The 22704-nt window shown below is 37.3% G+C and overlaps 1 protein-coding gene across 2 annotated transcripts in view; it reads right to left on the reverse strand.

The window, feature by feature from the left end:
* MRPS28 (mitochondrial ribosomal protein S28) overlaps nucleotides 1-22704 on the reverse strand; it is a 110583-nt gene that overhangs the window by 77476 nt on the left and 10403 nt on the right. For both annotated transcript variants that reach the window (XM_027576025.2, XM_027576034.2), the window contains exon 2: nucleotides 9772-9953. In XM_027576025.2, coding sequence (XP_027431826.1) covers nucleotides 9772-9953 — 182 coding nt within the window. The remainder of the gene's footprint in view (nucleotides 1-9771; nucleotides 9954-22704) is intronic.

Raw genomic sequence — 22704 nt, forward strand, 5'->3', positions numbered from 1 at the left:
ACTTTGTATCTCCGACCCTCGTCCTTTACAACTCAATCCGATTGCTAGTTCCTCTGGGAAACCTTCTCTGACAACCTAACAGAATCATTGATCCCCTCTTCTCCATTCCTGTAGGATACAGTAAACAGAACTTACACAGTGTAATATATATCGATTTACTTCTATATCCCCCTGACTGAATCATCAACTCCCTGAAAGCAGGCACTGTCTTTAATCTGAACATCAACAGCATTAAACACAGAGGTGACACATGATAGCTGCTCGTTAAATGTTTGCTGACTCAGTGAAAAACTGCACCATGACCTAGTTTATTTAAAAATAAAATGAACTGATACAGAAGATGTGATATATGGAATATGATTCAGCCATAACAAAGAATGAAATCTTGCCATTTGCAACAACACAGATGGAGCAAAAGGGCATTATGATAAGCAAAATAAGTCAGAGAAAGACAAACACTATATGATTTCACTGGTATGTGGAATTTAAGTAACAAGTGAGCAAAGGAAAAAAAGAGAGTGAGAGGGAGAGAAAGAAACCAAGAAACAAGACTCTTAACCAAAGAGAACAAACTGATGGTTCCCAGAGGGGAGGTGGGTGGGAGATGGGTGAAATAGGTGATGGGGATGAAGGAGGGCACTTGTGATGAGCACTGGGGGATGTATGGAATTGCTGAATCATTATATTGTACACCTGAAACTAACATATCACTGTATGTTAACTATACTGGAATCAAAATAAAAACTTAATTAAAAAAATTATAAAATCAACAGCTTAATTCTTGAGACTGATAAAATGTACTACAGGTACAATCCAAGCCAATCAAACTAACCAATGCTATATAAAACAATACTTTGGGTTTAATAATGTTCTTAAGGAATTTACCCATTTACTTACAAATTTACTGTAAGAATTGATACCACTCAAACAGTATTTGAGGTCCAATAATCCCATCTTATTTTCACTAATGTTCCTACTGGAGGTGTTAAAGTCTCAACCACAATAAATACTCATGTCCAAGACACTCAGCATGTTGACTAGTTCAACAAACACTGTCCCAAGATGTGACAATCCCCATCAAAGACATCAGTGAACAGGCCATCAACAAAGACAAGACCCCAACCTAGTTACACTTCATTTATCAGGAAGTTACTTATCTGGTGACATCAAGTCTCCACAGAACTCAATGAGAACTAAGCAGAGGAGTTTAGGAGCTGCCAAAATACATGTTGAAGTCCATGTACTGAAAGTACATACACTTTACTTATAGAAGAGGCTGAGAGGTCATACTCAAATACTAACTGCTCTTATTTTAAGCACAATGAATTTGGTGGGCAATTTCCTGGGCATCAGAATATTAGAAGAAGAAAATTAAAAAGTTCAAAAAAAGCTAAAAATGGAGACACAGGTGCAACAGCAGAGAAAGAATAATGACATCTAAAGGCGAAACACAAAAACTACAAAAATTGGAGGGTTGTGTAGCTAAAAAGCAGTAATTCTATATATTTGAATTATGATACAACACAGAAATTAATGTTTATAATTATGACCTTGGTTCATCAAAAACAAAGACCAAAAAAACAGGTTAAACTACTTTAAGTCTGACAAGGTTCAAGGAAAGTAGATGACGTATTTATAAAAAGAATCAAAGAATTAAAAATTGAGTAGTACATGTAAAGAGTCAACTTTCTACAATTTGAAGAATAAACTTTTTTGAAATAAAGCATTCCCAAGCCAGGTGACTCTAAGTTATAAATCACTGTCAAACATTAACCAGCTCCTGTGACTACAGGTCTCACCATAATTACGTTACACATCCATTCTGAAACAAAGCCTGGACCCACTGGTCATTAGCTTATCAGTGGTGACACTATCCAAACATACTAGATCATGGACACCACAACCAAGGATATTATAACAGGCTACCTACCATTCTTTAACAGACCTCCATCAAGCCTTCCCACCACACTGTCTTCAGGGTCCCTGGTATAAAAACTGGCTCATATGTGAGACCATTTTAGGAGGGTCCTATGATACTTAGTAACTATATGTTGTGGGATCTAGAGGGCAGCACAGTAGAGTGAAAAGAACATTCCAGGGCTGTGTTCGAATACACACAGCCTAAGGTTTGAATCCCTGCCTTATTAATTACCAGTTGTGTCACTGCAGCACATTATGCTTGGAGACTCACTTTCTTCATTTAGAAAATGGAGAAAATATCTCCTCCTTTTTTCTTTTAATTTAAATTCAATTAGCCAACATACATCATTAGTTTCTGATACAGAGTTCAGTAATTTATCAGTTGCATATAACACCCAGTGCTCATCACATCATGTGCCCTCCTTAATGCCTGTTACCCAGTTACCCCATCCCCCCACCCACCTCCCCTTCAGCAACCCTCAGTTTGTTTCCAGGAGTCCAGAGTCTCTCATGGTTTGTCTCCCTCTCTGATTTCTTCCTATTCCGTTTTCCCTTCTTTCCCCTATGATCCTCTACGCTATTATTTTCCACATATGAGTGAAACCATATAATTGTCTTTCTCTGATTGACTTAATTCTCTCAGCATAATACCCTCCAGTTCCATCCATGTCAATGTAAATGGTAAGATTTCATCCTTTTTGATGGCCGTGTAATATTCTAGTGTGTGTGTGTGTGTGTGTGTGTGTGTGTGTGTGTGTGTGTGTGTGCATGTGTGTGTGTGTATACCACATCTTCTTTATCCAGCTACTGTGGACACGGCTGCTATGAACATTAAAGGGCACTGGATCACATTTGTATCTTTGGGGTAAATACCTAGCACAATTGCTGGGTCATAGGGTAACTCTATTTTTAACTTCCTGAGGAAACTCCATACTGTTTTCCAGAGTGGTCATCAGACAATACGTATAGAGTGCCAATGTAGGTTTTCAAAAAACTAGCTATTATGTTTATCAGATGGGAATATGGAAAGGGAACAATCTTAATTCACACTAGGACAAATTTTGTGAAATTATGTGCTGTGTTAATAACAGAAGGAAAAATGTCTAAAGAAAGGGCAGGCAGGTTTCACATGATAGGAAAGTGCTTTATATTTTTAAGTCACAGTAGAAGGCCTCTGACTTGTAGGTTGGCTCATGGAAAAGTAGGTTAAAGTGAGAACCCATTAAAAAAGCATACATATACACTGTGAAGACATTAGTTTAGCAATTAATGCAAATATTCTGATAGAGGTCCAGGCCTTCTCGCTGAGGAGAGGTCCACTCACTGGAGCTCTGCACTGATTTCTTTATATAAGCAATACACTTACTACAATGTCTGGGATTACCAGAATCAGTCACTTTACTTTAAAGCCAAACAGGAACGGAAAGGTATTTGGAAAGCAATTCCTTCCAGATTTTTATGATTACCCCTCCCCATCTTTATGGTTTACTTGCCCAAACTAATTCAATAGTAGTTTCTTTAACAACAACAACAAAAATCTCTTCTTTATGAAGGTCTTTCCAAAATATTAAAATTAACTTTCTTAAGAACAAAAGCACTCTCCATACTCATATTTTATGCATTTATACAATAATCAAAAAATTACTTACCAATAATATAAATAGACTTTGGAACAAACACAACTAACTAGCTTTAACTAAAGATATAGCTGAACTGGAAGAAGCAAAAGTACCAGATATAGTAGAAGACCACCAATTTCTAATTTTCCAGTTAATGTTGGTATCAGTCAGTGGGTTTTAGAGAACAGAATGTTGATTAATTTATCAAGTCAGTTAATTCAATGATAATTGCCAAAGAAGTTAATGCCTGAGTCATTCATTCTAATTTGTCATAATCTGATTTCTGATTTCAAGTCACAATCTGACATGAAAGAAAAACAATATAATGGTTAAAACTTTTAAGGTTGGTATTGTTAGAATTAGGCCCCACCCACACCTCCAAAATCTCTGAATTTACTTATTTCTATTTTGCAACTCAGTCTAAGTAGATCACAATACTACTATTCATGCTTAAATACCATAGCTTATACTCTGAATGTTACTATTAATATAATGTCTTTCTAGAATTAATTTTCCTTTAAAAGTGTTTTTCAAACGTTTTATTTTTTGGGGGTAGAAATACGACCATTTCCCCCCCCCCACTTTATTTTTAAAGATTTATTTATTATTTGAGAGAGGGAGCACGCGAGTGTGTGAGTGGACTGGGGGAGAGGAAGGAGAGAGAGAATCTCCAGCAGACTGAGCAAGGCGCCCGAGGTGGGGCTCGATCTCAGGACTCTGAGATCATGACCTGAGCCAAAATCAAGAGTCAGACATTTACTGACTGAGCCACCCAGGTGCCCCCCGACTCTTTAAACAAAATGTTCCCAGAATTATATTATATAAAATAATGAGGGTAGAGCCACTCTGAAAGTAACTTCTAACTTCCCAGCTACCCCCAGAACAGTCTCTGAAGCCTTTCTGCAGAACTCTAGAGCTTCTTGGGACAAAGGATGAAAAGTGTTCCTTTAAACTATAATCAGGGATGCCTGGCTGGCTCAGTCAGTAGAGCATGTGACTCTTGATCTGAAGGTCATGAGTTCAGGCCCCATGTTGGGCATAGAGCAAGCTATAATCAAAAACAAATAAACAAAAAAGTTATAGAACTTATTAAAAGGATATTACTTAGCTAATTAGAATATTCAGTTAACCAAAATAATTTCTGATTCTTATCAGCTGCTCTAAGTTTGAAATACCACCAACTATATTAAAAGCAATAATGAAAGAAACAACAAGTGTTGGCGAGGATGTGGAGAAAAAGGAACCCTCGTGCACTGTTGGAGGGAATGCAAACTGGTACAGCCATTGTGGAAGATAGTATGGAGGTTCCTCAAAAAGTTCAAAATAAAACTACCCTACGATCTAGTAATTGCACTACTGGGTATTTACCCCCAAACACAAAAAACACTAATTCAAAGATATATGCAGCGCTATGTTTACTGCAGTATTGCAACAGCCAAATTATGGAAGTAGTCCAAGATAGATGAATGGATAAAGATGTGGTATATACATATACAGTGGAGTATTATTCAGCCATAAAAAAGAATGAAATCTTGCAATTTGCAACAACATGGATAGAGCTAGAGAGTACAATGTTAAGTGAAATAAGTCACTCAGAGAAAGACAAATACCGTGATTTGACCCACGTGGAATTTAAGAAACAAACGAGCAAAAGGAAAAAAAGAGAGAGAAGAGACAAACCAAGAAACAGACTCTTCACCATAGAGAACAAACGGATGGTTACCAGAGGGGAGGTGGGGGGATGGGTGAAACAGGTGATGGGGATTAAAGATTACACTTACCGTGATGAGCACTGAGGACTGCAGAGAATCACTGAATCACTATATTGTACACCTAAAACTAATATAACACTGTATGTTAACTATACTGGAATTAAAATTAAAAACTTAATAAAAAAATCTTAAAAATAATGAAAAAATTAAAATATTTTGCTAACCTGGGTATTTTATTAAATTTGAGTCATTTTTCTTTGCATTTAATTAAACTGTCCTAAAGTAGAAGAGATTCAATGACACAACAGTAAAACTGAAGAGAAAAAAAATGGTTCTCAAAAGGGATTTAAAAAGCAGGTCAGGTTGATGAATGACGAACAAATTATGTAAATATCTACATCTTATTTGTAGTCTCTTAAGTAAATGTATCAAAGCAAGAAGTTCTGCCATTATTCAGTTACCCTCCTAAAATCTACTCAGAGGCAGCCTGACATCAAAGAGGTAGAGAGCAATGTGTCCAGCCCAAAAAGCTGTTCTATCTAGTCATATAATCCAAATTTGTAAGTATGAAAAGGGGATGAGCAGAGACCTAGCTGGATCTCATTACTTTCTCATTCAGTATTATCATCTTTCTGTCACCTAGAAAGGTAACAGGTAAGATCTAAATAAAAGTATTTCCCACCCACCATTTGTCCTGGATACAGGTAGAAAAGCAAAGTAACTGAAACACTAATTATGCTGATCTGACACTTTTCTATAATCCTTTCCTTTTTTATTTTGGCAGGAGTGAGAAGGGGGAGGGGCAGAAGGAGAGGGAGAGAGAATCTAAAGCAGACTCCATGCACAGTGTGGAGCCCGATGCAGAGCTCAATCTCACAACCCTGAGATCATGACCTGAGCCGAAATCAAAAGTCAGACACTTAACCAACTGACCCACCCAGGCGCCTCAATACTTTCAAAGCATAAGTGACAGGTAGCTATAAGAGACCTAGGGAAGGGTTTGGGAAATAACCTACGCATTTCTACATATAGAAATCAAGAAATTTAATAAATGCTCTGTGAAAAGTATAAACCTTTCCATGATGAATTAAAAACTGGACAACAAAGGATTTGCTCAGACAGAAAGTTTCTCTCCAGAAAACAATGTATGCAGATATAGAGCTATAATTGTTACCTACATAGCCATTAGGGTATGTATACACATAGAGAAGAAGGGATTGAAAGTCACCAAACTATTCAGTTCAATTCTTGGCTAAAGTGAACTACTCCCCTCAGCACATTAGAAATAACATAACCAGTCTTGTAGGACCAGAGATGAATAGAACTTAAGCCTTGACTCGTTTATTATTAAAAAGAAAAAGAAAAGCACTCTGAGGGTATTTCAGACTTTCAACAATACAAGTAGAAGTCAAAGCCCTTTCCTAACTACTATTATCTTCTACCCGCCATTTTGTCACCACAGTATCCCTTTTTACCCATGTAATTACCAATTTTTTAAACTGTTTTGTGTACTTTTTTACCATATATTCTCCTTCCCTCCAGTAGAAGTTGTTGCCTCAGCTTCATGAGAGCAGAGAGAGCTAGTCTGACTAGTTTACCAGCCCCTACAACAGTGCCTGCCAAACTGAGAGGTCCAGTAAATATTTACAGAATGAATCAATGAATGGATGAACAAACAAACAAATCAACTCCTGCACCATAAGACTGCCCCCTCTTCATGATCCTCAGTCATGAATATACTGATTCTGAGTGATTTGGAAGGTGAAGTAGGAGTCTCTGGTGAGAGTGATTGGATCCTAGGCAGTTAGAGGGAAGCAGCAGTGGAAAGGTTAACTGTTGCAGGTAACTACAGAACAAAGAGATGTAAGCATTTAACTCTGCTAAGTACATAAAAAAAGACTCTAATACAGTGACTGCTCCACAGGCTAGACAATTTACTTGCAAAATTATTATGAGCCATCCGTCTGACCCCAAACAAACAGTTGTTAAATAGATCGCTTTGCTGGCAGGAATGCATGTGGAGGTGAGGGCTTCAAGCACATAGTAACTTCTGTAACAGAACATGTGCTTCTATGGTATTAGTTGTCAATGAAAAATTAAGACAATAAACGTTGCAACAAATTCAAGTATTTAACCATTTAAAGCTATACTGTACATAAAATAAATTCAAACCGTATTACGGCACTTACTAGAGAAGTATCTAGTCACGAAAATATCTAGTCACGAACACTGGTACTTAAAATTCTGTGACGCAGTAAGTATGGCCTGAGAATCAAATCAGACATTCTAGTCTCTAAGGCATTCTGTAATATTATGCTCAAAAATATAACATAATGACAAAACTAATGTTTTAAAATTGTAATGAAATGGGAAAAAAGAACAGTATACATAAAAGAATATCCACAAAGAAATAAATACCCATGAAATAAATATCATAAAATTCCTTCCACAAACGTAAGGAAACGTGTATACTACATTTGCAACTTGTAATAAATCTGACTGAGCAGGTGAAACATTCATAATTGAGCAGAATTATCTGTAAAATGTATTTTTTGTAAAGTTAATACCTGATGTTCTGGCTGCAAGTTAGGTCAGCTTGTAAAAATAAAGACGGCCATTGCACCTGGGTAGCACCCATGGGAGCATGATGAAAAGCTTATCCATTGCAAGGAAGAGATGAGAAGATTTCTTTGCATAAAATAAAACAGTACTTCATTTTTAAATATAGAAAATTATATATTTTTCTATTAATGAAAAATGTTCTGCCACAGCCACTACTGACAGTATCCAAGAGCTTAGGATGCCTCTCTTGAAGGATAACTAGGACCACAAATCTTCATACTTGCCTCCTGCATAAACCCTCCTCAATAGGAATTCTTGAGGAATTCTATGATGATAGGATTTCTATCATCATTAGTTCACAAAAATCCCAATCACTAGGATTTCAAGAATAGTAATAATAGTAGCATGTTTATTATATGCCAGTCACTAATCTTTAACTTTACATACAGTATCTGATTTAATCCCTTCAATGACCCATTACACAATAGACAGTGTTAATATCTGCATTGACAGACTTATTGTACTTAGAAATTTCTTGAGTTCTTACTATTTTTGACTAAGCGTGTATGTTATTCGATATATCAAGACAGGCTATCTTGAGCCATTACCTCTCAATGCCAGGTAGCATAAGCAGCCCGTTTTCTTCCCCAGGTATGACCTGGTTCATGACACTTACCTTGCAAGACACTGTTTAGCTTGTGATTATCCAAGGTAGAGGTGTGCTGGAGCCAGACTGCACCACCTTGAGGGAGCTGACTGTGTACACATATTCCCAACTCTGCATTCAGGGACATTACACTGGTGACTTAAGATTGGCCACGGTGGGAGTATTTTAGACCACAGAAATTGGCAAATCAGGGCCTTTTTTATTGGAGAACTAGTTATTAAATATTCACATGCCACTGATCTGAGGAAATTTGTATTAAGTTTGTCGGGTCCAATTCAGATTCAGGAAGAATGAGTTTATGTCTCCCAATCATTTGAGTCCAGTTATCAACTGGACCTTTAGATATCCAGAACTCTCAGCACAGAGGCAACCCATTTTCATAACTGCTCTCTTAGATCCAGAGCAGATTCTTTCGCTATTCATTTCTACAATATGACTCATTCTTAAACATCACAAACTTCTTAATCACCGTAATTCATCCTAAGATGCCACTGAGTACTAGATTCACCATTACTTTAGGTACTGTTAAGAATAAAAAACATGGCCAATTAAATCGACATAACATCAACTCTAAGATACGTCCTGGTACCAGAAATACTGAAATTTTTAAAATGGGCACATTAAAAACTGATGGGGAAAAATCATTTCTATACTGCTTACTATTGTTTTCCAATCCCAGAATCTTAGTTCCAAATCTCCTTTCACTCTTGATATTCTACTCCTAGCTCCCCCACCTTAATGGTTTCCCCGTGCGTACTTATAGTCACAAAGAGCTTCATTTATAGCTATAAACAGAATGAATTCTGTTCTATAATAGAAAAAATTATAATCCCGAGAGTAGATACAAAATAAGAAAAGAAAATGATAAAGCGTCGGAATTTGGTAGCAGGAGAAGACAGGAGCGTGAAGAAGTAGAAAGGGAGGCTTCTCTGAAAAGCAGAAGACTGTGGAACAGAGAAAGAGGCAAAAAAGGTTATATGTAAAATGCCCTGAGCAGCATGCACTACTATAAAGCTGGTTTTAATTTTATGTTGGGGAATAGTTTATTACCAGGATGAACATCAAAATCTTCCCCAAAAGCGCTCTCACTGCTTTGAGAAGATATGAATCTAGCCTAATGTGACTAAAATGACATGACATGAATCCCACCTAACTTCCCTAACTAGCATAATGAAGAGAAATAAAACATATTTTGTCTTTTAGCAAATCACCAATTAAAGTTCAATAGTACTTTTGAGGTATCTCAACTTTTATCAACACTCTTAAAACATGTGGAAATGATTCTACTTACTCTCCATCCACTTCTGGTCTTCTACATACACAATGAAACTTGCCACCAAAATCTATATAAAGATCATTCTCCACAATATGGAAGATTTGTCCAATGACGAGTTTATCCTTGGCAGGTCCCATCTGTGTAAGAGGAGAATGTCTCAGCATAGATGCAAAGGATTCCACATTTTTTGGAGAGCCCTAAAAAAAGAGGAGAGATTTATATGTATATTATTCAAGATAAAGGTATATGATAGATACAATAAAACTTTACAGGGGAAATTTTTAAAAGTGAATGTGCTGTATATTTATATTTTGTGGCAATATGAAAAAAATTTAAATGGAATTTTGCTTTAAAAAATTATACTCTTCAACCTCCTCTTCCTCCCTTTCCTTCTTGAAGAGGAAACTAAGAACAGTGCTTAGTGATGCTGATGTGGTGGCTCAGAGTAGAATCTGGAATGTGAGCAAAGTAAGGAGCATCCTTAGACAAAACCTCCTACCATGGGGACAGAGGGAGATCAGAGTCTGAGCATGTGAGTAGGGCATCCAAGAAAGTGATTAACTTTATTCCTAATACTGATCATCTGGGGGCGGGGGGGAAAGCCTTCAAATTCAAGTTTAGTGGGAGTGACTAAATAGTATGGAGGTTCCCCAAAAAATGAAAAATAGAATTACCATATGATTCAGTAATCCCACTATTGGGTATTTGACCAAAGAAAATGAAAACTAATTTGCAAAGATACATGCACCCCTAAGTTTACTCTAGCATTATTTACAAGAGCCAAAGTGTGAAAGCAACCCAAGTGTCCAGTGACAGATGAATGGATAAAGAAGATGTGGTATAAATACACAATGGAATATTATTCAGCCACAAAAAAGAATGAGATCTTGTCATTTGCAACAACATGGCTGGAACCTAGAGCATATAATGCTAAATGAAATAAGTCAGATGGAGAAAGACAATTATTAGATGACTTCACGCAAATGTGGAATTTAGTGATTTCACTCATATGTGAAATCTAAGAAATAAAACAAATGAACAAATAAAAAAAGAGACAAATGAACAAATAGACTCTAATAAAGAGAACAAACTGGTGGTTGCCAGAGGGAAAAGTGGGGGGCAGGGGGAATGAGTGAAATTGATAAAGGGGATTAAGAGTACACTTACCATATGAGCATTAATGTATAGAATTGCTGAATCATATCACATATCCGAACTAATATAATACTATATGTTAATTATACTTTAATAAAAAATAGCCCAATAAGAGGGTTTTTTTTAATTTAAATACAGATTAAAATAAAAGTGATTAAGGATCCTTCAATTACCAGGGTGAACCTGAGTTCTTGTTATATAATATTTTTAAACAGTTTTGTCATAATTTTCTTCTTTTTCTTGTTTTGTGCTGCTCATTTTCTAGGAGTCTTTTTACATACTGAATTTACTTGAGGTATGACTTAATATAAAATGCAGGCTCCTTACTTCTTTTCTTTTTTAACTTACAAATTTTTTTCCAAACACACACTTTTTCAGAAATCCATGAGTATAGACTTGCACCTTCTACTCATCTTTAATTTGTCTGGTGTGGTATGTGCATTCTTTGGGTCAAACTAAGGGAAGTACTAAGTTTCTGTTTGTGAGAGCTAATTACAGGAGAATACTAACAATTTAATCTACCTACATCCTGTATTTGGAATAAGTTTTACATCTGTTATTTCAGGGAGAATTATTAAGAGTCTGATAGTATGCTTACTTTACAAACTATAAAACCATATTTATGACTCATTTTTAATACATGCAGTACTTCAAGGATTACAAACTCAGATGCCGAGTAATAATATGCCGAATAAATGCCGAATAAACTCAGATTACAAACTCAGGCTGGGTGGGGAATTGGTGAGCAGAAGAATATGTGCTAGTCTAAAAGGTACAGCCACTACTCAGCTCCAGCTGCAGCTGCAAATCGAGTCCAGTGTTGCCACATCTTTTGATTCTCCAAGAAAAGCCAGAAATCCATGTATTAACATAAAATCCCCAATTTTTCCATGTTTATTAAAAAAAAAAAAGCCTTTTATTTTATCAGTCTGGTAAAATACACTTTGGCCCAAAGACCAAAGGCTTATGACCTTTGCCTCAAGGTAAAGAAAGTCAAAACATTTGGCTGATGCCAAGTCCCTTAGATGCAGGAAGGAGGGCATGGCGATGCATTTGTTTCAGTGAGTTGAAACACACTGGGAAGGAATCCTGAGCACCTAAGTGTCCATTTAAACCAAAAACAAGTCAGTAGATCTAGATGCCAAATAGAGCTGAAAAGGTAGCCAGGAATATTATGCTTTGAGCCATACTACTAGTTTTATAACTCCACAGGGTATAATATTAAAGGTCCCTAAACAAGCACCTCGAAAAAATAGTTCATTCTTGTAGAGAGCCAAGGATGAAACACACTTTATGCAGACACAGGCTATACGAGTTGCCCTCTAGAGGTAGCGCAAAGAGTCAGACCAACCCAGCGGTGCCAAGAGCAGCTACTGTGACACTCCATTCATAACAGCTGCCCCCAGAGCAGCTGAAAAGAGCACCGCTCAAAGGCAAAGCAGAGTATCAGCTTCTGGGTCTCATCCTGCTTGCAGTCAAAGAAGGTCCTTCCCGCCTCTTCCTAGGACCTGCTTTCCCATTACCCCACCCCTATGGTTGACAGTTCCTCCTACCTCTCTCTCCTTCCTTCTCCTCCTCCTCTTCTCCCCCCACCACATTTGGAAGACTTTCAGTTGAAGCCATGGTCTAATTAAAACAGCCTTAGATGACAGGAAGATCCAGTAGTAAATATAATAGTTAAACATTTATTGAAAATAACTTAGCCATCACTAGGGCCTGTTCCTAAAATAACATAATCTCCTTTATAACTGTGAAGAGATGTTTAGCTAAGATTAGTACGACAGTAAAAGGTATTTCCTCCAAAGTTTTAGGAAATAATTGTTAGCAACTAATTATTTAATAAGATCTCTTAAGACTTTTTAGTAAATCTGTTGTAAAATATTTGTAAGTTTCATAAAATTATGAAATTATTTTTATATTGAAGTACAATCAACTTATAATATGATATTATAACAATTTCAGGTATACAACATAATGATTTGATATTTGTATACACTGTGAAATGATCACCACAATAAGCCTGGTTAACATCCATCACCATATATACTTACAAAAAATTTTTTTTCTTGTGATGAGAACTTTTAAGATCTGGCCCTGCTCGGCGGAGAGCCTGCTTCTCCCTCTCCCTCTGTCTGCCGCTCTGCCTACTTATGCTCTGTCTGTTAAATAAATAAATAAAAATCTTTAAAAAAAAAAAAAAGATCTGGTCTCTCAGCAACTTTAAAATATACAACACAGTATTATTAACTATAGTCACCATGCTGCATTCCCTTGATCTACTTTGTAAATTTGTAGCTTCTGACCACATACACTCCCCCAACCCCCATCCTACCTCCGGCAACCCCTAATCTGTTCTCTGTATCTGTGAGCTTTTTTTCTTACGAGCTTTGTTTTTGTTTTTTGTTTGTTCAGATTCCACATATAAGTGAGATTACATGTATTTGTCCTCCTCTGTCTGACTTATTTCACTTAGCATAATACCCTCAAGGTCCATCAATGTTGTTGCAAATGGCAAGATTTCCTTCTTTTTCATGACTGAACAATACTCCGTTTTATATATATATATATATATATATATATATATGTATGTATGTATGTATATGTATGTATATATACACATCACAGTTTCTTTATTCATCCATCAATGGAAATCTAGGTTGTTCCCATAGCTTGGCTATTACAATGTTCATGCTATGAACATGGGGGTGCATATATCTTTTTGAGTTAATGTTTTTATTTTCTTCAGATAAATACCAGAAATGAATTGCTGAGTCATATGGTAGTTCTATTCTTAATTTTTTTTCGAAACCTCTGTACTGTTTTCCACAGTGGCTGTAGCAATTTACATTTCCACAAACAATGTACCGGGTTCCCTTTTCTCTACATCCTCACCAATACTTGTTATTTCTTGTCTTTTTGATAATAGCTATTTTAACAGGTAAGGCGATATCTCACTGTGGTTTTGCTCTGTATTTCCCTTATAATTGATGATGTTGAGCATCTTTTATATACTTGTGGCTCATCCATATGTCTTCTTTAGAAAAATGTCTATTTAGAATTGCTGTCCATCTTTGGGTTTTTTTGCTATTGAGTTATATGAGTTCTTTATATATTTTGAATATTAGCCTCTTATCAGATATGACTTTTTAAATATTTTCTCCCATTCAGTAGGATGCCTTTCATTTTGCTGATGGTTTCCTTCCTTTGCTATAAGAAACTTTTCAGTTTGATGTAGTCTCCCTTGTTTATTTTTGCTTTTGCTGTTTTTGCTTTTGGTGTCAAATTAAAAAAATCATCACCAAGACCTATGTCAAGGTCCCTACTACCTATGTTTTCTTCCAGGAGATTTATGGGTTTAGGTCTTATGTTCAAGTCTTTAATCCATTTTGAATTACTTTTTTGTGTATGCTGAAAGACAGTGGTCGAGTTTCATTCTTTTGTATGTGGCTATACAGTTTTCCCATCACCATTTCTTAAAGAGACTATCCTTTCCCCTTGTGTATTCTTGGCTCCTTATCATAAATTAACTGAATATGTATGTGTGGATTTATTTCTAGCTTTCTATTCTGTTCCATTGGTCTATGTGTCTGTTTTTATGCCAATAACATACTGTTTTGATTACTACAGCTTTGTAATATAGTTTGAAATCAGAGATTATGGTGTCTCCAGGTTTGTTCTTTTTTTTGAAGATTGCTTTGGCTATTCATGGTATGAATAATTATATTTTAAAAGAGATTTTAAATTCAAATAGTAATAGAATGCTATTGTTTTTTTGTTCCATTATTTTTGCCTACACTTTGTTACATTTTACAATGGAAGTCAATGTATTTTCAGTGAGTGAAATAGTTTTACCACAAGCATAAGACCCCTGATTAACACCTGAATTTGCTTTTAAACTGTACACTTACTATTCTGTTTGGAAGCTTTGTCAAGTAATCAGACAAAGCTCTCCTTCAAAAATCATAATCTAGAACCATTTCTGAATTCATCATTTACTTGTCAGTGTCTTCTAAAAACAATAACTGTAGCAACTCCCTCAACCCACTTTGACAACAACATTCTTAGCTCCTCTTATGCTGATGCAGACAGCAGAGACGGTGGGCTCCCTGTCACCCGCTGGAGCTTAGTGTCCAACCCTGGTTACTGAAAATGTTTCTATAAAGCTCATTCACAGAGTTATCATAGCTAAAGCAGGTACCTTAGAGTTGACTGCTTCCTTTAAGAATTAGTCACAGGGCTCAGATTTCCTAAGTATTCCTGTTATTCTACTGTACCATTTTTTCCCTTTGAGGCCTAAAAGTTGAACAGGACTGTCCAGGTAGAATGCGGGAAGGTGAAGGGATTACATATATAGCGAACAGTATCACTTTAATTTATTCATTTATCAAATGTGTTCAGTATTGAGTGCTTGTCATGTACCAGGCTCTAGTCGAACCTTGATATAAAAATATGTGAAATGGTAGGGAAATAAAGAGTTAAACCAACATGACAACAGAGATTAGAATCCAAAAAGTTGCTGTAAATAACTGCTACCCTCACAAAGGTATAAAGAGTCTTGTACCATAGGCTAAATGGCATCAGACTCAAAAGAGGTGTGTCATTAATGGGGTAACAGTACTTGCTCCTTGTTTTAAAAAAAAAACAAAACAAAACTTTGACAGCACTATGCAAGATGGACCAGAGAGAGTGGAAAAAATGAAAAGAGAACTGTTGAGAGGCTCCTCCAATTAGCTAGGACATAGATGATAAAGGGCTTATGCTGAAGCAGTTGCCATAGAAATATAGCAGAAGGAATAAAGAGCTATTTACTGGGGCGCCTGGGTGGCTCAGGTGATTAAGTGACGGCCGTTGGCTCAGGTCATGATCCTGGAGTCCCAGGATCGAGGCCAGCATTAGGCTCCCTCCTCAGCAGGGAGTCTGCTTTTCCCTTTAACCCTCCCCTCTCTCATGCTCTCTCTCTCAAATAAAGTCTTTTTTTTTTTTAAAGAGCTATTTACCAAATAGTACAGCAAAGACTTGATCTCCAATTGGCTACAGAAAGTAAGGCAGAAGGGCAGCCACGAATGAGGTGTAAGAGGAGTGCAGTAAAAGTAAGAGAGTAATAGGTTATGATACCTATAACATTTCAGGGAATACTGGCTCTCTGGTAGGTAGTTAAAAATAATCGTGCAAAGGGGTGCCTGAGTGGCTCAGTCGGTTAAGTGTCCAACTCTTGATTTCAGTCAGGTCATGATCTCAGGGTCATGAGACCCAAGCCCTGTGTCAGCTCCTTACTCAGTGGGGAGTCTGCCTGAGATTCTCTCCCTCTCCCTCTGACCTTCTGCGCCCTTCCTCCCCTGCCAAAATAAATAAATAAATCTTAAAAAAAAGAAATAATTGCACAATTTATATACATACTAACATAAATTTACACGTTTATAGTGATATTATATAAAGATACAAGTTCTTCAAAATAAATATATCAGATGCTAACTGCAGTAATTTCCATATAGGACTAATTTTTCTTTATATTACTTATTACAGAAAATCTAGAACAAAGTCTATGTATTACTTTAAAGTTTCAATGTATATTAAATATATATAACTTTCATGCATATGAGGACATTTAATATATAGCTTGGAATTAGAGGCTATTAGTGCCAAAAGAAACATGAAATATCAACTACTAGTCCAACTGCCTCACTTTACATGTGAGTACCATACCTGCTATTCAAAACTACATAATATGGCTAAACAGTGATTCTTTTTTTTTACATTTTAATTTTAATTTTTTATTGTTATGTTAATCACCATATATTACATCATTAGTTTTTGATGTAGTGTTCCATGAGTCATTGTTTGTGCATAACACCCAGTGCTCCATGCAGAACGTGCCCTCTTTAATACCCATCACAGGGCTAACTCATCCCCCCAGCCCCCTCCCCTCTAGAACCCTCAGTTTGTTTCTCAGTCCATCGTCTCTCATGGTTCATCTCCCCCTCTGACTTACTCCCCCTCATTCTTCCCCTCCTGCTATTGTCTTCTTTTTCTTTTTTCTTAACATATGTTGCATTATTTGCCACAGAAGTACAGATCTGCGACTCAACAGTCTTGCACAATTCACAGCGCTCACCATAGCACATACCCTCCCCAATGTCTATCACCCAGCCACCCCATCCCTCCCACCCCCCACCACTCCAGCAACACTCAGTTTGTTTCCTGAGATTAAGAATTCCTCATATCAGTGAGGTCATATGATACATGTCTTTCTCTGATTGACTTATTTCACTCAGCATAACACCGTCCAGTTCCATCCACGTCGTTGCAAATGGCAAGATCTCATTCCTTTCTATGGCTGCATAATATTCCATTGTGCATATATACCACATCTTCTTTATCCATTCATCTGTCGATGGACATCTTGGCTCTTTCCACAGTTTGGCTATTGTGGACATTGCTGCTATAAACACTGGGGTGCACGTACCCCTTCGGATCCCTACATTTGTATCTTTGTGGTAAATACCCAGTAGTGCAATTGCTGGATCGTATGGTAGCTCTATTTTCAACTTAAACAGTGATTCTTAAATGCAAGTTGCTTCAGAAGATGGAAAGTAGATAGAAACATTATTTTAAGACTTAAAGGAAGGAAACATATGGCAGAAAAACAGAAATACTCAGGAAACCTCAGTTCTATGACCAACTCTGCCATTAAATAGCTAAAAAAATCTTGAGTAAGTCATTTAAGTCTTAAATTTGTCATATTTGTAAAAGAAAAAAATTGGATTGGATACCTACAAATTTTAGTAATAGGAATTCTTAAATATTCTAAAATGTGAAAAGGATTTTATAAATAAACATTATAAATGGAAGACAACTTCCTAGTAAATACTGGAACATATATGCTCAACAATTTCTTAGTGAAGGGGCATGATAAGGAAAAAAAAGTTTAGAAATCTCTATAATAGAGGTATATCATAGTAGCAGGAGAATAATTATGCTAGATAGGGAGAAACAGAATTACAAGAGGAGGCTGGATAATCAGTTAGTGTCTGTCTGTCCCTCTCTCTGAGATGAGCTTGAGCCACACCCTCACAGATGCTGGGAGGGAAGTGGAGAAACAGAAACAACCTGGGACCAAAGGATGACTTAAAGGTTTCTAGTAAGACAGAGGTTGTCTGACCAAAAGATAAGGCATGCAAGTATACACATGGAACTGTACTTCCAACCATTCTGGGATATGGGATACTTCTAAAACTGAATTAAATGCCATCTTCTAAGATCCTATATAACACAGTATTATACAGTTTCTTTCTTTTAATTGAAGTATAATTAACATACAGTGCTATATTAGTTTCAGGTGCACCATGTAATGATTCGACAGTTCTATACATTACTCAGTGTTCATCACGGTAAGTGCACTCTTAATACCACATATCTATTTCCCCCACCCCCACCCACTTCCCTTTTGGCAACCACCAGTTTGTTCTCTGTATTTAAGAGTCTGGGTTTGTTTGGGGGTTTTTTGTCTCTTTTTTTCTTTGTTCATTTGTTTTGTTTCTTAAACTCCATATGAGTGAAATCATATGGTATTTGTCTTTCTCTGACTTATTTCACTTAGCATTATCTTCTAGTTCTAGTATTATACAATTTCTTTAGTAACAGTCATCACATTTAAAATCAGAGTTAAATGTTTGTCTTCTTTGCTATACTTCAAGATGGAAAAGGAGATATCTGTCTTGTTTACTACTAAAAAAAGTTTACATAAGTATATTATCTTAGTTCCTGGAAGACAAATAAATAGGATGGATGTATTTCCTGACTATTCTAAAAAGAACCTTCTGAAATCAATCTTCATTATCCATGGCACCATCCCTTTCTGTTCCACAAGTTCTAATGTTTAACAAACTCAGTAGTCAAAACATGTTTTCAGGGATCTGCTATAAAATGCACTGCTATCTACTTTCACTTTTTATTCTAACTCTGCGCAACAAAAACACAGGGACAACAAATAAATAACGTCCAGAAGAACTGCCCAGGACAGGAACTGGCTCATAAATAGGCACTCAAAAAGTCCCTACGGTAAGGCTGTGAACTCAAGGAGATGAGACTACCAAAATGGTTCCACAGGAATACAACTGTAAGAAGGGTTGTCTAAATTAATTCTGAGCTATCTGGGGTTGGTTCTCTTGATTCAATCTAAAGGCATTAGTGATCCCATTTCCACAATAAGGGACACTGTTCGTCCATGGTGTACACTGGCAAAGCAGTTTCTTATATTAATATCTGTAGACACCTATAACCAAGTGCCTATAGAAGGCAAGGCTTTGTCATGGGAAGTAACTTCTGCCTCATATCAATTAGGGTAAAATACAAAAGTATAAAGTTTGCTGTTAAGTGAACTGGAAAATGATAACTTCAGGGCTTTAAATTCCCAGCTAAAGGTTAACATAAGGGATCTGAAAGCATCTATAACTGTCCTAAAAGAAATCTTTATCTCCTTTAGCCTCAGGCCTGAGATTTAAAAAAAAAAAAAACCCACAAAGTCTAATTCTGCCAATGGCTGAATGACAAAGCAAACTGAGTTCCCAATTTCACAGACTCTCTAGTTTTAAAATTGGGGCATTGATTAGGAAGGTGGTGGTGAATCCTGAAAATCAGAATGGGAATATGGGCAGATGCTGAAGAACCTGCAGACCCTAAGCCCCTAAACTCTGCCAAGTATCCTTTGCTGGTAGAAGAAGCCCTTCCATACCAATCTGAGGAGGTTAGTCTTCCCTTTCCTGAATTACCTGCAATGGTCTACCCTGAGGTAGTTGCAAGGGCTCATTGGTCCTCCTAAGCACCCATCTCTCCCACTTCTCATTGCTTGTAGACCTGCACTGTTCGATATGGTATTCACTAAACACATGTAGCTATTCAAATTTAATTAAAATTAAATAAAATTTAAAATTCAGTTCCTAAATTGCACTAGCCACATTTCAAATGCTCAAAAGGCATATGCAAACAGCCCAGATAGTATAGGAGATTTCCATCATTACAGAAAATTCTATTGGATAGCACTAGATCTATCACCAAATTCAACTCTCAGCAGACCCCAAGGGGTGAGATACAAAGCATAGTCCATGAAGAGGTACAGTACATACCAAAAGAACTGCATGATTTTGTTAATTTATATCAATATAAACTAAGGATCTGTAGGGGAATGGATCCTAAGCGTACTGAGTCAGAATGAAGGGAAGACAGTATTAGTATTGCCTTGGACCAAATTTACTAGTATGGGCTTATTCAGCAGAGATTCAGATACAGTAAGTTAGCCTCAGAGGCTAGGCATGGCTTTTAATAGTTTGCTTGGTTGGCTAAATCAAACCTGAACCCAAAAAAAGACTACACTATATGAAGTTGAGATACCAGAACTTCCTTAGTATACCACAGAGGAAGGTATCCAAATGCTTGGAGAAAATAATAGAATGTTGAAGTGGATTTATCATTTATGACCTTTTCACCTAGCCCTTACTGTGGTCCCTAGCAGGATCTATAAGATACTCAGTTCACCGAAGCTAAGGGGTGAGGGGAGCATCAGCTTTTCTGAATTGCTGTGTGGTGACTATTCTCCGCACTAGGACTGATTGGTGGCAACTGCTTCCAGTAACAGCTCTCTGAATTCAGTGGCGATAATGAGATCATGGTATTCCAGGAGTCAGGTCAGGACTTAACAGCCAATAATATGATGGGCATGGTTATCATAATTCGAGAGTGCCTAAACAGTAATCAAAACAGTCTGACTTGAAGAGCTCTTTGGTGTTGGCTGATTGATTAAGGTGTCCCAGAAATGAAATAGATGGGAAAACTCTATAGTTCTAATGAACAGAAGTCTGGCCTACATCACCACAATTGACTGTCAGGGCCACTCAGCAAATTCCCAAACCTGAACAAATTCCCAGACACTGAGTCCTCCGAATGAAGAGAAGATCATGTCACGTTGAGGAAGGATCATGCTACATGGCTAAAAATTATTTTTTAATTTTTTATTAACATATAATGTATTATTTGTTTCACGGGTACAGGTCTGTGATTCATCAGTCTTACACAATTCACAACACATAGCTAAAAATTTATATTGCCAATCTTCCTACTAGCTTTCCTAAAGAGAGTGATGACTATTTACCAGGGTGTCCACTGGGGAAGGAGAAATAATGATACTTTTCAAGGATTACATGAACTGACTCTTCAGACTCAATTTGCTTCTAGTCAGAATAGAGGCTTATGGTGGGGGTCACATGATTAATGGGAGTTTTAGCTCAGGCCCACCCCTTGAACTCACTGTGGTTATCTCTCCAGTTCTAGAATGCATAATGGGAATAGATTTACTTAGCAACTGGCAGAATGCCCACCTTAGTTCCTTAATCTGTGGAGTGAGGGCTATTAAGGTAGGAAAGGAGAAGTGGAAAATACTAGAACTTCCCCTGCCTACAGAACAAGTAAATTGAAGGCAATACTACATTCCTGGAGGCACTGCAACGATTAGTGCCAAGGACCTGGAAGATGCAGGGTGGTGATTTCTACCACATCCCCACTTAACTTGCCTATGTGGCCCTAAAGAAAACAAATGGATCCTAGATAATGACAATTTTTTTATCACAAACTTAATCAGGTGGTAAGTCCCACTGCAGCTGTTGTTCCAGATGCGGTTTCATGGCTGGAGCAAATCAAATACCCCCCAGCACCTGGTATGTGCTAACTGATATGACAAATGCTTTCTTTTTCTAGATCTGCTAGTAAAGACTATATACCTCAGAGTTATACCAATTTACCAGTTGTGTGTCATAAACTGGTCGACAAGGACTTTGCCATTTCATTCCACAGGATATCATGTTGGTCTATTACACATACTTATTGGCCCCAGAAGCAGAAAGTTGCAACTACCCTAGACACATGTATTCCAGAGGGTGGGAAATAAATCTCACAAAAATGCTGGGCCTTGGTGAAATTCCTAGGAGGCCAGTGGTCTGGGACATGTCGAGATGCGCATTTTTTCCACTAAGAACAATGCATAGTACTTACTGGGTCTCTTTGAATTTTGGAGGCAATAAAATACCTTATTTGGACATTCTTCTCCAACTCTTTAAGTAACCCAAAAAGCTGCCTGTTTTGAGGAGGGCCCAGAATAAGACAAAGCTCTGCAACAGGTCCAGACTACCAGGCAAGCTACTCTACCACTTGGGCTTTATGACCTGGCAGATGTGGTAGTATTTCAAGTATCTGTAGCAGAAAAAGATGTAGAATGGAGACTTCAACAAACCTCTCTCGGTGAATCATAATGCAGAGCTAGAGTGGTCCTGAAGGACAGTGGTAAAAGAATAGCCTCCCGATGGGCAGAACTTTGAGTACTGCATGTGATCTCTTTGCCTGGAAGGAAAGACAGCCTAAGGTACAGGTCTATATTAATTTGTGCAAAGTGACGAATGATTTTGCTGGATGGTCAGGGATTTGAAGGCATATGATTGAGAAACAGATGACAAGACAAGGTCTGGGAAAGGGATATGTGGATAGACCTCTCTGAATAGGCAGAGTGAGAAAATAAGTCAGTCACATGTAAATGATTTCTCTAGCAGAAGGAATCTTAATAATCAGAGGATGATAACCAGTCCTGTGGACGTCAACCTCTTTCGCCGGCTATTCCTGTCCCCCACAACTGGGTTCAAGAACAAAGCTGCCACAGCAGCAGGGATGTGCTGTCTTAGTGGTAGGAGGGGTATCTCAGCATGTCCCAGACTGTTAGCCAATGAAAAATTTCACCAAGGTGGCAGGTCCCTG

This window comes from Zalophus californianus, chromosome 4, assembly GCF_009762305.2.
Source record: "Zalophus californianus isolate mZalCal1 chromosome 4, mZalCal1.pri.v2, whole genome shotgun sequence".
NCBI lineage: Eukaryota > Metazoa > Chordata > Mammalia > Carnivora > Otariidae > Zalophus > Zalophus californianus.